Raw genomic sequence first — 16,108 nt, forward strand, 5'->3', positions numbered from 1 at the left:
GAAAGTAGAGCTGAAAGTATTCAAAGTTATTTGGTAATGGTCCGATAAAAGAGGGTTCCCTGGAAAGACTATTACATTTTCTATTTCAATACCATATACCAGAACAAGTTCGAGGGTTAAAACAGTGAGTCGGTTAATGTACACACTGACAGAAGCCAATCAAATCTAATAATGAAATAAACGCAGTACTAAGGCTATCATTATTATTGTTATAAATAATTACTTTATATGAAGCTTAGCGGAAATTCAGTCAGGAAGACTATCTTTACGCTCTTTGTCATTCATAATCTCAGTTACTCTCTCCTCGTGACTACTCTATCAGCTGATTGTGGGTTTCACTTATAGTTAACCAACCAGAGTCTGCCACGGTTTCTTTAAGCCAATCACATCGTTGCTGTCAAACTTTGAAATTGATTTCCTTTCTGCTGCTGTCAGTTGTCATTCAGAACTGTAAAATATGACCCATTATGTGTTGTTAGAGGAGAGGAAAAGATGAAAAGTCATCTCCTGTTAATTTGCTCATTTTTAATTTCAAAGCAAACAAAAGGACGTCTTTTGTAAAATGTGTCCGTACGTCTCCAGATCCTCCACGTTCATATTGTGTTCTATAAAGTAAAGTTCTAAGCCCCCTGTTGTTCTGGGGTGGTCCTGGTCCAGGATCAGCTCTCTGGTTTGATTCCTCTGGTACTGAGTAGAGCAGATTGGAGGTTGAGTTGTGTTCATCCCATCGGTTATCTGTACAGTTTTCATATTTTCCTTAACCCAGGCTCAATGACTTTATGTTCCTAAGAGGCCTGTGGAGGCTGAACAGAACCTCATGACCCTCCAGAACCTCATGACCCTCCAGAACCTCATGACCATCCAGAGCGGTTCCCTCCGTCTCCCTGCTGGTCACCATTATGGGTTTCATGGCCGTCTGGATTCTGTCTTTTGTTTCTAACAAGATTCAGCTCATGGAAAGTCCCAGGTTACAGTTCCTTAAGTTCCCGTAGTGGAACCAAGCTGAGTAAGCATGTTAGTAAACTTTATACAACTGAATTTCAGGGTTTGGCCGAAAAAAAGAACCAATAAAAACATACAACCATTGAGTAAAAATGAAAGAAGGTTTCAGTAAAAGGTATTTGACCATCTGGCCAGCAGGTGTGATGGTTTGTTGAACCTTGACCTCTCTACAAGTCTGACCACAGTTCACATCCCCTTCACCAACAAAATATTGCGTCATTTCGAGAAACCTGCTGATATAAAATACAAAATAAAATCTGCTGATCAGGTCATCAAAAATGAATTTAAGTGGATTAAACATGAGGCGGACACAAACAGCGTGGTGTTGTGATGAGTCCACCAACTGTTATTCTGCAGACTCAAACCACAGATCCACAGAGGAGGTCAGGGGTCACTCCCATTGGACTCATGAATATGGACTGAAAATTAAACTGTGAGTGTTTTGATAAAAAGTATTCAGCAGTTCTTTACAACAAGAAAGGACTCTTTGCACTAACATGTAACATCGGTTCTGAATCAAGAATTCGTTGTAATCCAAGCAAATATTTACCGTGTCTGCATAATAACCACATGTTCTTATTTTATAAAGAAGGCTTTAACCTTTTACAAATAATAAAAAAACAAACAAGTAAAAGTCAAATGAATGATAAAAACTAAACAGGAATGTACTGTACTTACACAGGGACAACAAATGAATCACAAAAAGAGGTAACGACAGAAAAATTATCCTATAAACCTTCTCACATATTATTATAAAAAAACCTCATGAACAAGCTACACCGTCCAAAAGATAAACCGACCTTAAGGTAAAAGTAGAAGAATTAACCTTGAGAATTCTGTTAAGCGACTAATAAACAGGCGGTGAAAGATTCAAATAAACTTTATTTGTTTAGTTTTAACTCTTCATGGACATATTAATACACACATTAATACACACATTACACAGTTATCATAACCGATAACACCACGATCATCAGAGCATCTCGTCTATGAAATAAATGTTAGATGACAGATGAGACAGGAAGTATTCTACACTCTTTTACCAAAAGCAAGACTTTTACATATGATGCGTATTTTGGACATTTTCAGTCCGTACAGTAAAGGGTTAAAGAGCGGTTGGCATGTAAGCCAGTATAAGGATAAAAAAATACGTAACATGTTAGGAACACCGTTCATATTAAATCTGCCTGAACTTATTTCAAAGAAACACCCAAAGGAGAAGTTGAGCAGGGAAGCGAGATGAGGTGTGCAGGTACTGACAGCTTTCTGTCTGGTCTGTTTAGAACCAGAGAAACAAACTCTAAGAATCTTCATATAAGAGTAAATAATTAAAATGATAAGACTTAAGGCTACAGTAAACATGTAAACGAGTCCAGAGACATTATTGACCGTTGTGTCATAACAGGCCAGTTTAACAATGGGGTAGTTGTCACAGTACACTTTGTTAATGATGTTTCCACACAGCTGTAAAGGGAAACTTAAAGAAATCATGACAGCAGTGGGAAGTCCACTATACAGCCACACAAACAAAGTGAGGATGGCAACCTTTTTGGAAGTCATATGTTTATTATAATGTAGAGGATAACAGATAGCAAGATATCTGTCATAAGACATGATGGCTAAGGTTAAAAATTCTACACTTCCATAGGAGTACAAACAGAAGATCTGCAGGAAACAAAGTGGAGCAGAAACAGTGTGAACGTCAGAGAGGATCTGAACCAGAAGGAATGGAAACAACCCTGTACTTCCACACAGTTCATTTACAAACAGGCTGCACAGAAAAAGGTACATAGGTTCATGTAAGCTTCTGTTCATACAAATAACCACAATGAGCAAAACATTGGAACAAATAATTAAAATATAAATAGCCAGAATAATCAGGAAATATAAGTATTTAAAAAACCTGGTATCAAAGTAGGCACCCAACGTAAAATATGAAACCTGTGTGAAGTTTATCATCATTCTCCTTTTGATTCTTAAAACAATCAATAACACTGCTAAATGTCACACTGACTCACTCCAAACTGAGATCAGACACCCATTCTCCATCTTTAAACCTTTTCAAGTCAGGGTCGCCCGCAGCAACAGTCTAACATAATTATCAGACTACACCCTGATTGTTACTGGTTCCTTTTTTTAAATTACATATTAATTTCATCATGTAAAAATTAGAGGAAATATAAGTATTTAAAAATCCCGGTGTCAAAGTAGGCACTAAATGTAAAATATGAAACCTGTGTTGAGTTTATCATCATCCTCGTTTTTACAGTTATTATGAAACACTTTCTCACAGCTTTGTGAAAGTTTAACAGGTTTAAATGCATAACAGAGAAATAAATCATCAATACTATATAAACACATCTCAGTGTATAAACACCAACCACATTAATCTGAATGAAAACAAATATCACAAATCCAGCACGGTTACATTACTTTTTTAAAGTCAGAGAAACACAGACTGAGTCATTGGATGACCTCACATTGATCTGCTCACCTGTTAAAGTCACACTGACTCACTCCAAACTGAGATCAGACACCCATTCTCCATCTTTAAACCTTTTCAAGTCGGGGTCGCCCACAGCAACAGTCTAACATAATTATCAGACTACACCCTGATTGTTACTGGTTCTTTTTTTTCCATTACATCTCTTATTAATTTTATCATGTAAAAATTATACATGGATACAATACAGATGATTCATGCATGGTAAAAAAACAGCAATTAAATTCAATGCAAGAGGAAGATGCAGGATACAAAATCTATTTGAAGGTGAGAGCTGAAGATCCTGTAAACAGGAGCCTAAACCAAGGCCGACAACCTGGACCTGAACCAAGAACGGTGCAGAGAAACAAATATCAATATATACAAATTTTTATTTGCAGTTTAAGAAATAATGTCTAAATATTTAACGATTAATAATAACTCAATTATAAATCGTAAACCCATACATCTGTATAAAAAGTATGATAGTACTCAGCTTCTGTGATAAGACATCATTAATATAAGTAAGATAATTGAACTTTAGATTCAATTAGCACGCAACCCAATTTGAATTAATAGATAACCTTATCGTGGTGGAGGTGTTTGTGTGCCCCAGTGATCCTGAGAGCTGTGTTATCGGGGGCAATAGCTCCTGGTAGGGTCTTCCATGGCAAAGTGGTCTCAGGGGAGGGGTCAGACTAATGTGAGCGATTTTACAGACCTCAAATGAAACGGACAATGCTGAGTTTTGCCACCTCGCCCGTAAACTAAACCGGGGCACCCTCCTGGAGCCACACCTGGGAGGAGAGCTTGCGGGCGAGTGTCTGGTGGCCGGGCCTTGGTGCAAGGGGCCCAGCCAAGACCAGCCTGAAAAATCTACATTGAGCCGCTGCCCTGTGGGCCAACAACCCGCAGGGATAGGCATTGGGGTCCGGGTGCAATGTGAGCCGGGCGGCAGGCAGGGGCAGGAACCTGGGCGTGCTGACCCCCGGCATCGCAGACTAGCTCTAGGGACGCGGAATGTCACCTCTCTGGCGGGGAAGGAACCAGAGTTAGTGCGGGAGGTGGAGCGGTACCAATTAGATATAGTTGGGCTCACCTCCATGCATAGCACTGGTTCTAGAACCAAACTCCTGGAGAGGGGCTGGACCTTTTCCAGAGTTGCCCAGGGTGAGAGGCGCTGTTGTGGAGTTTTACTCGGAGAACGAGAGGGTCGCCTCCCTGCGACTGCAAATCGCGAGGGGGAAGTCTCTGACTGTCATTTGTTTCTATGCACTGAACAGCAGTTCGGAGTATGCAGCCTTCTTGGAGTCCTTGGGTGGCGTTCTGGAAAGGGCGCCAACTGGGGACTCCATAGTTCTTCTGGGAAACTTCAACACTCATATGGGTAACAACGGATCCTCCATTGTGGAAGCTGCTGCTGGAGCTGTGGTCAGAAGGCGTCCTGAGACTGGCCCAGGGATCTCCTGAATCACCAGGCAGGTACCGGTTGGCCAGAAGGGCTGCAGCTACGGCAGTTGCTGACGCAATAACCCGGGTGTCGGAGGAGTTTTGGGAGGCCATGGAGAAGGACTTTCGACTGGCCTCAAGGAAGTTCTGGCAAACCATGAGATGACTCAGAAAGGGGAAGCAGGGCTTGTCTCAGGCTGTGCTCAGCAGGGGGGGAGAACTGCACACCCGGACTGGGGATATTGTCGAGCGGTGGAAAGAACACTTTGAGGAACCCCTGAACCTGACCAACACGTCCTTTGTGGAAGAGGCAGAGTCTGAAGACTCAGGGGAAGACTCGTCCATATGCCTGGCGGAGGTCGTTGAGGTGGTTAAAAAGCTCTTCAGTGGCAAGGCACCAGGAGTGGATGACATTCGACCGGAGATGCTAATGTGTCTGGACGTTGTTGGGCTGTCTTGGCTGCCATGTCTCCTCAGTGTCGTGTGGAAGTCGGGTACAGTGCTTGTGGAGTGGCAGACCGGTGTGGTGGTTCCCTCCCAAAAGGGGGACAAGAGAGTGTGCTTCAATTATAGGGGTATCACACTGCTCAGCCTTCCTGGTAAAGTCTACTCCAGGGTGCTGGAAAGGAGGCTCCGGCCGATTGTCGAACCTAGGATTCAGGAGAAGCAATGCAGATTCTGTCCTAGCCGCGGAACAGTGGACCAGCTCTTTACCCTTGTAGGTCTGTTGGAGGGGGCATGGGAGTTTGCTCATCCAGTCAACATGTTGTGACAGTTTAACTGAGATGTGGTTTTTGTCAGGGGTGACAGCCAGGTTTCTCTCCTGGCATTTAAGATGCGTCAGTCCCAGTTGCTTCTTATGTTAATAATAATTTTATCCTTCTCTCTTTTCATATACCCCACAACCGTCCCAAAGGCTGTACATTTAGTTTATATGTACACCCCACACATTGAATGACCCAATTTTACCCGAACAAGAACACAAACACACCAGTTTGGAGAATTTCACAACAGCACTATATTTTAAGGTTTACACACACAAGACAAGAACCCTCAAAAAAACCCACAGTCCCCAAAACCCACACACACAAAACCAATCAAACACAAAAAAATGCACTCACGAAGTCAGTCAAGTCTGTCAGTCAGTCAGTCAGATCCAGTCCGGGTTTTCGTCAGTCAGTCTGATCCAGTCCGGGTGTTCGTCAGTCCAGTCCGGGTGTTCGTCAGTCAGTCTGATCCAGTCCGGGTTTTCACGGTGGTGCTCGAGGTGACGGCCGGTCTCCAGCTGGTCAGTGGATAGAGGGAAACAGGCAGGAACCAGAGGAAGCGGAGGCTAAACTGGTGGTCGGGGACAGAAGGCTGAGTCGTTGACCGGGGCACAGGCAAGGCAGGGAAGTCCAGACAGGCAGGGTCGGTAACGGGAAATCAGTCCACAGGGAATTGCTGGAAGGTCTAGCATGAATACAAAAAACGATCTGGCTCTGGTGGTCTCCTCTAGATGCGTTTCGCTCTCCCGTCATCTCTCTCGAGGTCCTGCTAACTGAATGACAGCTATACCTTCAGGCAGTCCAGGTTGAATTGCCGCGTAAATCTCAGCGAATCAGTGCGTAGTCCGCAAAAGTGGGTGTTTCCCGGTGTAACCGGTGGTGAGATCTGGTATCACATCCAGGTTGTCACACTCCTTCCCCCCTGAGAGAAGCCTGAACGTAGGAAGACCTTTCCGTGCCTTTCTGTGCAGAGGTTGTTTTCTTTTTAATAATGCTCTCCTCCGTACATGAGGCAGGGAAACCAGGAAAATCCTCTTCGTCGCTTTCCTCTTCAAAGACTTGGAGGATCCGTCGACGCTGGTCCCTGTCCATCTCTTCAGCTGTGGGGTAGCATGCTTTGAGTTGGGCCACATTAACCACACGGAGGTCTTCTCCAGAGTCTTCCAGGACCACCTCAAAGTTTATAGGACCAACTTTCCTGGTCACCCGATATGGACCTTTCCATCGGGGTGCAAGTTTGGCCGAAAATAATTTATCTGCTTTTGAATAGGGGTGAGTACGAATCCAGACACGATCCTTATCTGAAAAACTTCCATCTCGTCTCCCTTTGTCGTAGTTCTGTTTTTGTCGGCGTTTGGCTTTTTCCAGGTTGCCAATAACAAGTTTTCTAAACTCTGCTAGCTGGTTAGCTGTAGCGTATGGAGGTGCATCAGGATCACATGGCTGTGGCCTTAGCTCAGTATCCAAAGGGCCTTTCAGAAGACGACCAAGGTTGAGCTCTGCAGGTGTTACTCCTGTGGACTCATGCACCGCTGAATTCAATGCAAAACGGAATTCAGGTAAGTATTTGTCCCAGCTTTTGTGTTTTTCCCCCACATATGAAGCAATCATGGCTTTTATGTTGCGGTTAATCCTCTCTGTCAGGTTCGTTTGAGGATGGTAGGGGGAGGTCCTTTTCCGCTTGAGGTCCCACCGCCTGCAGGTTTCCTCAAAGACAGATGATACAAACTGAGGCCCCTGGTCTGAGAGGATGTAAGTTGGCACACCCCAGTGAGTCAGAACTTCTCTCGTCATAATCTGGGATACTGTCTTTGCTGTTGCTTTGCGAAGGGGAAACATTTCAACCCATCTTGTGTAATAGTCCACAAAGACAATGAGGTAGAGATTGCCATTGGAGCTTCGAGGAAAGGGTCCCATGAGGTCAACTCCTAGCATCTCCCAAGCCTCATGAACCACAGTTTGTTGCAGTTTCCCAGGAGGTTTCCGTGTCTCAGGTTTGTAGAGCTGGCAAACTTGGCAACATCGCACATGTTCTCTCACATCCATGCTCATCCTAGGCCAATACACAAGGGCTTGCAACCTTTTATATGTTTTGTATCTCCCAAAATGGCCAGATAGGGGATCCTCATGATAATGGTGGAGAAGCTGTTGGCGGAGTGAAGAAGGAATGTATATCTGGTAGAGGGTTTTGTGAGGAAATTCCACCATTCTGTATACTTTATCCTCAAAACAGTGAACTTTGTCGTAGGGTTTTCCATCACTTCTCCTGTTTCTGTGATTTTTTCATACAGGCTCTGGATAACAGAATCCTCCTGCTGGGCCTTCCAAATGTCCTCATCTGTAACCTGGAGATTTTTAGAGGTGTCCCTCTTGGAGCGTAGCACAGCAGCACAAGTTGCAGGTTGGTGTTGTGGGTCATCCACGGGAGCTCTTGACAGAGCATCCGGCACTGTATTGTACTTTCCTTTACAGTATTCTACCGTAAAGGAGAACTCTTGGAGGCGGAGTGCCCACCGGATCAATCGAGTGCTGGGCTTTTGGGTTTTAAAAACCCAGACGAGAGATGAATGATCAGTCACCACTGTAAAGTGTCTTCCTTCCAAGTAATATCTCCATTTCTCCAGGGCCCAAACAACAGCGAGACATTCTTGCTCTGTAGTTGAGTAATTCCGCTCAGCCTGATTTAAAGTACGGCTGGCGAAGGCGAGGACCTGCTCGGCACCCAGGCCAGTCAGTTGAGCCAAGACGGCCCCCAAGCCGACGTCACTGGCATCAGTGTAAACAATGAACGGGAGGTTGAAGTCAGGATGACCCAGGATTGGTGGAGAAACCAGATGGTGTTTTCAGGGCTTCAAATGCTGCTTGACATGAGGGGGTCCAAAGGAACTTGGCTCCTTTCCGCTTAAGGGCATTTAGGGGTTCCGTCAGCTGAGAGAATCCGGGCACGAAGCGATGGTACCATCCAGCCATCCCAAGAACCCTTTGAAGCTCTTTGATGTTCTGAGGGGCAGGGAAGTCCTGTACCGCCTTTGTCTTCTCAGCATCCACTTCCACCCCGTCAGAGGAAACAACATGGCCCAGAAATTTCAGAGAGGTTCGGAAGAACTGGCTCTTTTTCATATTCACGGTAAGGTTAGCCTCTCGTAGCCTGTCGAGAACTGCTTGTATATCATAACTGTGCTGTTCGTCTGTACCAGAATAGATGATGATGTCATCCAAATACACTAAGCAGATTTTTCCCCGTAGGTCCCCAAGGACTAGCTCCATCAGCCGTTGGAAGGTAGCTGGAGCATTCTTCAGTCCGAACGGCATTACCTTGAACTGGTACAGGCCAAAGGAACAGGTGAAGGCAGTTTTTTCTCTGCTGTTTTTATCCATTGGTACTTGCCAGTAACCACTATTGAGGTCCAAGGTACTGAACACCACAGATCCAGCCAATGATTCTAATATTTCCTGGATGTTTGGTAAGGGATAAGCATCCGTGTGAGTAGCTGTATTCAGTTTCCTGTAATCCACACAGAACCTTTGTTTTGTATCGTACTTTTTTGCCACCAAGACAACTGGGGCAGCATACGGGGAGGTAGATGGCTCTATGATGTCCTTTTCTAACATGTCCTCCACATGCGCTTTAATCACCTGAAGCTTGGATGGTGACACACGATGGGGCTTCTGTTTGATGGGAACTTCGTAGGTGAGGAAAATTTTGTGTGTGAGAACACTCGTGCATCCCAGGGTTGCTGTGCAGACATCTGAATTTTCCTGTAGTTGACATAACAACCGATTTTTCCCAAAATCATCAAGGTGAGCATTGATGGTGGCAGCTTGAAGGAGGTCCGGGCATGGCGGCAGAGGAACCAGGTGCACAAGAGCTACAGCAGAAAAGAAAGCAAGCTGTGGTGGGAGACCAACATTTGACCTTGCCTCAGATTCTTTCAAGAACTGATACTGGTGCTTCTTGTTGGACTTAAACCAGTAACGGCTCTCGGAGACATCGAACTGTAGCCCAGAAAAGAAAATGAAATCAAGTCCCACCACGGCAGGGAAAGCAAGACTTTGAGCAGGCAAGACGACACAAGGTAATGTCACTGATTGGGACTGTAATGTGAGGTTCATTTCGCTCCATCCTAAAGGTTGTCTTCCTTCTCCATCTGCTAGATACAAAGGTCCTCTTGTCCAAGGCTTCATCACATCCTGCTGTCTTTTCATTCCTGTCCACACATTTTCATTTAGTAGAGTGTAAGATGAACCAGTGTCAAGGATGGCGGTTCCTTTCCATGGACCAATGTTCAGTGGTACCATCAACTGACAGGGAAGCGGGCTTTCCAGTGGTAATGAGGAAGTTACAGAGGCGTGTGCACCCAGGTAACTTGAGTGAGTGAGGGAACCAAGTGTAGCATGACCCTCGGAAATGTGGGAAGTTTTGGCAACTTGCTGATGTGGAGGTCTAGGAGAAGAAGCTGTGTTCGAGTTCCACTGTGGACAGGAAGCTGGTGCATGACTTCCCTTGCAGCGCCAACAGTACACTTGGGAGGGTCGATTATGACTGGGTTGGCTTGGTCGGCCAGGGTTTTCTCTGTTAGGAGACAGAGCAGCAGATTCAGAGGTAACAGGCTTGGATGGTTTCTTTAATAAATTCTTCCTCTGTTCATACTGCAGCTGGTTCTCCCGGTCTTTTTCCAGTTGCTGACCAAGGCGGACAAGTCCATCGACAGAGGTAACCCTGCTACTTCTCAGTTGGCTGGCCAGTTGGGGGTTAATGTTTTTCAAAATCAACTTTATAATCTCCTCCTCTTCAATATTTGCCTTCCAGCGCTTGCAAAGTGACTGGTACATGTAGGCAAAATCTCTGACCTGAACTCTATTCCGCACCCTCTCCGCCAGTTCATCTTCATAGTCTTCTGACAGGAAGGCAGCACAGAACTGGTCATGAAATTCCTTCCATTTCACCCAACCAAGTCTCTGAGTTAGCAGCCATTTTGTTTCCTTTGCTCCAACAATAAAAGTTTTATCTTTGCCACTGGGGACTGTGGTTTTTTTTGAGGGTTCTTGTCTTGTGTGTGTAAACCTTAAAATATAGTGCTGTTGTGAAATTCTCCAAACTGGTGTGTTTGTGTTCTTGTTCGGGTAAAATTGGGTCATTCAATGTGTGGGGTGTACATATAAACTAAATGTACAGCCTTTGTGATGGTTGTGGGGTATATAAAAAGAGAGAAGGATAAAATTATTATTAACATAAGAAGCAACTGGGACTGACGCATCTTAAATGCCAGCAGAGAAACCTGGCTGGCACCCCTGACAAAAACCACATCTCAGTTAAACTGTCACATAAAAAAGTGGCACCCCAGATGGGACCTAAAGAAAGTAACATTGAATGACAAAACCAATAAAAAGAGGAAAAATAAAAAAAACACAGTCCCCAAAACCCACGCACACAAAACCAATCAAACACAAAAACTAATGCACTCACGAAGTCAGTCAAGTCAGTCAGTCTGATCCAGTCCGGGTGTTCGTCAGTCAGTCTGATCCAGTCCGGGTTTTCGTCAGTCAGTCTGATCCAGTCCGGGTGTTCGTCAGTCAGTCTGATCCAGTCCGGGTTTTCGCGGTGGTGCTCGAGGTGACGGCCGGTCTCCAGCTGGTCAGTGGATAGTGGGAAACAGGCAGGAACCAGAGGAAGCGGAGGCTAAACTGGTGGTCGGGGACAGAAGGCTGAGTCGTTGACCGGGGCACAGGCAAGGCAGGGAAGTCCAGACAGGCAGGGTCGGCAACGGGAAATCAGTCCACAGGGAATTGCTGGAAGGTCTAGCATGAATACAAAAAACGATCTGGCTCTGGTGGTCTCCTCTAGATGCGTTTCGCTCTCCCGTCATCTCTCTCGAGGTCCTGCTAACTGAATGACAGCTATACCTTCAGGCAGTCCAGGTTGAATTGCCGCGTAAAACTCTCAGCGAATCAGTGCGTAGTCCACAAAAGTGGGTGTTTCCCGGTGTAACCGGTGGTGAGATCTGGTATAACATCCAGGTTGTCACAATGTGTTTTGTGGATTTGGAGAAGGCCTATGACCGTGTCCCTCTGGGAGTCTTTTGGGGGGAATGCCGGAATATGGGGTACCTGGTTCGTTGCTATGAGCCATTCGGTCCTTGTATGACCAAAGTGAGAGCTGTGTCCAGATACTCGGCACAAAGTCCAGCTTGTTCCCAGTGCGTGTTGGCCTCCGCCAGGGCTGCCCCTTATCACCAATCCTGTTTGAGATTTTCATGGACAGGATTTCAAGGCGCAGCCGGGGGGAGGAGAGTTTTCGGTTTGGGGACCTCAGAATTGCATCCCTGCTTTTTGCAGATGATGTGGTTCTGTTGGCTCCTTCAGAACGTGACCTTCAGCACGCATTGGGGCGGTTCACAACCGAGTGTGAAGCGGTCGGGATGAGAGTCAGTACCTCCAAGTCTGAGGCCATGGTTCTCTTCCGGAAAACGGTGGATTGCACCCTCTGGGTTGGGAGTGAGTCACTGCCCCAAGTGAGGGAGTTCAAGTATCTTGGGATCTTATTCACGAGTGAGGGTAAAATGGAACGGGAGATGGACAGGTGGTTCGGTGCAGCGTCCGCAGTGATGCGGGCGTTGTACCGGACCGTTGTGGTGAAGAAGGAGCTGAGCCGTAAGGCAAAGCTCTCAATTTACCAGTCCATCTACTTTCCAACCCTCAACTATGGTCATGAGCTTTGGGTAGTGACCGAAAGAATGAGATTGCGGATACAAACGGCCGAAATGAGCTTCCTTTGTAGGGTGGCTGGGCTCAGCCTTAGAGATAGGGTGAGGAGCTCAGCCTTAGAGAGAGGGTGAGGAGCTCAGCCTTAGAGAGAGGGTGAGGAGTTCAGACATCCGGAGGGAGGTCGGAGCAGCCGCTCGGAGTACAGCCGCTCGGAGTACAGCCGCTCCTCCTTCGCGTCGAAAGGGGCCAGCTGAGGTGGTTCGGGCATCTGATCAGGATGCCCCTAGGACGCCTCCATTTAGAGGTTTTCCAGGCACGTCCAACTGGTAAGAGTTCCCGGTGTCTCGTCTGGCCTGGGAACGCCTCAGGCTTCTCCAGGAGGAGCTGGAATGTGTTGCTGGGGAGCTTGCTGCCCCCGCGACCCGGCCCCGGATAAGCGGAGGAAGGTGGATGGATCGAGAAAACTTTTTACATTTGATAGAAATCAATTCAATCACAATTTCAGGGCTGCTACAGAGTTCTTGTCATGGTGTACAGGGACCTATTATTTTATATACTAGGACATCAAATGATAAGTTCTTTATAAATGAAGTACTTACTGGACTAAATACATAACTAAGCTGATAAACAGAAAATCAAAGAATAAACAATAAAATAAACAGAATAAATGAAAAGAATATGATGAAGAGTAAATTGAAATGACAATGAACCACAAATAAAAGAAAAGGATTGCATGACCAGGTAGAATCAGTGACTCATATCATTGATTCATGTCTATCAATGAAACCCGTCCATTAATGGTTTTATATTCAATTTGTATTCAAGTTCAAAAGATTTATGCACAGTTTAGCAGTTGATAGAGTGGGTCGAGCCGATGGACAGAACTGCCCCCCAAGGTCATAAAACCTTGTAGGGTCAGTCTTACCAAAGGTCTTATAGTTTATTAATTGGGTCGGTCAAGATTGACCCCAAATCTGAATCTTTCCAGACACATGGTAAATTGAGAGTTCAACCATTAAGTGAGCTATAGGTTCCTGAGAGCAGTCTCTGGACAAATTTCATTAGTTCAGATTGTGTCATTGTTGTTATTATCACATTTCAATTTCAGCATCTTTCTGTCGATGTTCGCTACAGGACTGAAAGAAACATTCATCTCCTCATTCAGCCAATTAGAAGCTGCTTTTAGCCTTATGCCTCGTTCACACTACACAACTTTAGCCCTGATTTTCTGCTCGCCGACAGTTTTTGAAACTCCCGGGCAAAAGCCACTAATCAGAGACAAATGAGTGTCAGCTCGGTGATTGCATTCTGGCGCTCCAGTGCTATGTGTGAACTGTTCAAAGATGTGAGCCAGGGCATTGTAGACAAATACCAGATATTTTGTCGCGTGTGACCCCCTGTCGTAGGTCAGTCATTCATAATTTTTGTATGGCGTGCAGAAATGGATATATGCATGGTAAAAGAAATCAATTTTGACATATTATACAAACGATTATAGGATTACTTACCTTTAGTTACTATTTTTACCAATATAAAGTATGAAAATAAATCCAAACTTTTCTGACATCGGTTAGAGGAATGAGGTCAGTCTGCCCCTGTGGGCATTCTCTGAGTTGAAAATGTTAAAAGAAGTAGAAGCAGAGTTTGAGCTCAGTTAGGAGGGACTCTGACTACAGCAGGTCAACAGATACATGTTAGGATACTCTGTACTATGTGAGTGTTATATAGACTTTAAATGACAGAATGTTGCAATTAGGAAAATTGTTTCAACTGTTTTTCTTGATGATTGATGTCTGAATACAATAAGTGTGTTTATTATTTTAGCTGCACATAGTCCATAACAAGTGGAGAGTGTATTAAGTTTTACAAAAAAAATGTAACAATTATTGGAATTAGTCTGTCCTATGAACAGTGTTACAACCGCTTTATGAAAAAAGAAGATAATGATAAACTCCACTGAGTTTTTTATTTTACACTAAGTGCCTACTTTGACACAGGAGTTTTGTCTTTATATATGTTAATAGTTTTTTTCCAATCTTTTGCTGATTGCTGTTATCTGTATGAACAGAAGCTTACATGAACCTATGTACCTTTTTCTGTGCAGCCTGTTTGTAAATGAACTGTATGGTAGTACAGGGTTGTTTCCATTCCTTCTGGTTCAGATCCTCTCTGACGTTCACACTGTTTCTGCTCCACTTTGTTTCCTGCAGAATTTTATTCTATACTGTTATGGAGGTGTAGAATATTTTAACTTAGCCATCATGGCTTATGACCGATACCTTGCTATTTGTTTCCCTCTGCAATATAACACACGTATGACATTTAACAAGATTACTGTGCTTATTGCTGTAACATGGCTTTGCCCTTTACTACTGTGTGTTGTGATGACGTCCCTGAGTAGCTCCTTACAGTTGTGTGGGACCATCATTGAGAAAGTGTACTGTGACAACTACTCCATTGTCAAACTAGCCTGTTATGACACGACGGTTAATAACATCTATGGACTCGTTGTTACTATACTCTCGATCTTTTGCTCTCTAATTCTAATCATTTACACTTACATGAAGATTCTTAGAGTTTGTTTCTCTGGCTCTAAACAGACCAGACAGAAAGCTATCAGTACCTGCACACCTCACCTCGCTTCTCTGCTTAACTTTTCATGTGGGGCTTGCTTTGAAATAATACAGAGCAGATTTAATATGAACAATCTACCCATTACTTTGAGAATTTTGCTATCAATATACTGGCTTACATGCCAGCCAGTTTTCAACCCTTTGCTGTATGGTCTAAATATGTCCAAAATCCGCATCATATGTAAAAGTCTTGTCTTTGCTAAAATGTAGACCTCTTATGTCAGGGACACCCAGCAGGTTTCAGTGTTTCCCAGAAATTGAGAATGCATTTGTGGATTTTTAATGTGAAAAGTATGAAAATTGAAATTCAGCTTCACGACTGCTGTGAATTCACAAGCTACCCTTTGATTAAATATATTAGTATTGGAGGAACCTTTCAAATTAAGGCACATTTTCTTAACATGCTGTTATGAAATGCATTTTTTCCAAAGATAAGCGATAGAAATACGCGAAATGTGTTTTTAATAAAAGCAAAGATGTTTTTGATGAGCTGCAAATGGAGTAAATAATTGAATAAGGTCATCCGAACACTGTACCACAAGAGATGATGCAATTAGAAGGTCATTAGTACTTTCCACCAGGGCTGTCTCTGTGCTATGATGCACTCTAAATCCTGACTGAAAATCCTCAAATAAACTATTGTTATGTAGAAAGTCACACAGCTGATTTACGACTGCTTTCTCGAGGATCTTAGAGAGGAAGGGAAGGTTATATATAGTCTATAGTTAGATATAGTCTATAGTTAGATATAGGTCTATAGTTAGATATAGGTCTATAGTTATATAGTCTATAGTTAGATATAGGTATAGTCTATAGTTAGATATAGGTCTATAGTTAGATATAGGTCTATAGTTAGATATAGTCTATAGTTAGATATAGTCTATAGTTAGATATAGGTCTATAGTTAGATATAGGTCTATAGTTAGATATAGTCTATAGTTAGATATAGTCTATAGTTAGATATAGTCTATAGTTAGATATAGGTCTATAGTTAGATATAGGTCTAAGGTTAGGTATAGGTCTATAGTTAGATATAGTCTATAGTTAGATAGTCTATAGTTAGATATAGG

General features: G+C 43.9%; 2 protein-coding genes across 2 annotated transcripts; one reads left to right on the forward strand and one right to left on the reverse strand.

The window, feature by feature from the left end:
* Positions 1–757: 757 nt before the first annotated feature.
* LOC129091213 (olfactory receptor 4E2-like) lies at positions 758–2,964 on the reverse strand. Its single transcript, XM_054598749.1, has 2 exons — positions 2,046–2,964; positions 758–936 (listed from the first exon to the last, which is right to left on the reverse strand). Exons 1-2 carry the CDS (start codon positions 2,962–2,964, stop codon positions 758–760), a joined length of 1,098 nt encoding a protein of 365 aa, XP_054454724.1.
* Positions 2,965–9,539: 6,575 nt separating this feature from the next.
* LOC129091235 (olfactory receptor 10A6-like) lies at positions 9,540–15,248 on the forward strand. Its single transcript, XM_054598781.1, has 2 exons — positions 9,540–9,596; positions 14,430–15,248. The coding sequence occupies exons 1-2, from the start codon at positions 9,540–9,542 to the stop codon at positions 15,246–15,248; spliced, it is 876 nt and encodes a 291-aa protein (XP_054454756.1).
* The last annotated feature ends 860 nt before the right edge of the window (positions 15,249–16,108 follow it).

Source organism: Anoplopoma fimbria, chromosome 1 (genome assembly GCF_027596085.1).
Source record: "Anoplopoma fimbria isolate UVic2021 breed Golden Eagle Sablefish chromosome 1, Afim_UVic_2022, whole genome shotgun sequence".
NCBI lineage: Eukaryota > Metazoa > Chordata > Actinopteri > Perciformes > Anoplopomatidae > Anoplopoma > Anoplopoma fimbria.

Bases quoted from the DNA above. Each gene is read 5' to 3' on its own strand.
- LOC129091213 (XM_054598749.1), bottom strand. From the start codon at position 2,964: ATGATGATAAACTTCACACAGGTTTCATATTTTACGTTGGGTGCCTAC. The intron at 937-2,045 runs GTAAAAGAGTGT...GAATCTTGTTAG, and splicing joins ATGTAAAAGTCTTGCTTTTG to AAACAAAAGACAGAATCCAG.
- LOC129091235 (XM_054598781.1), top strand. From the start codon at position 9,540: ATGGCGGCAGAGGAACCAGGTGCACAAGAGCTACAGCAGAAAAGAAAG. The intron at 9,597-14,429 runs GTGGGAGACCAA...ATATGTTAATAG, and splicing joins AGAAAAGAAAGCAAGCTGTG to TTTTTTTCCAATCTTTTGCT.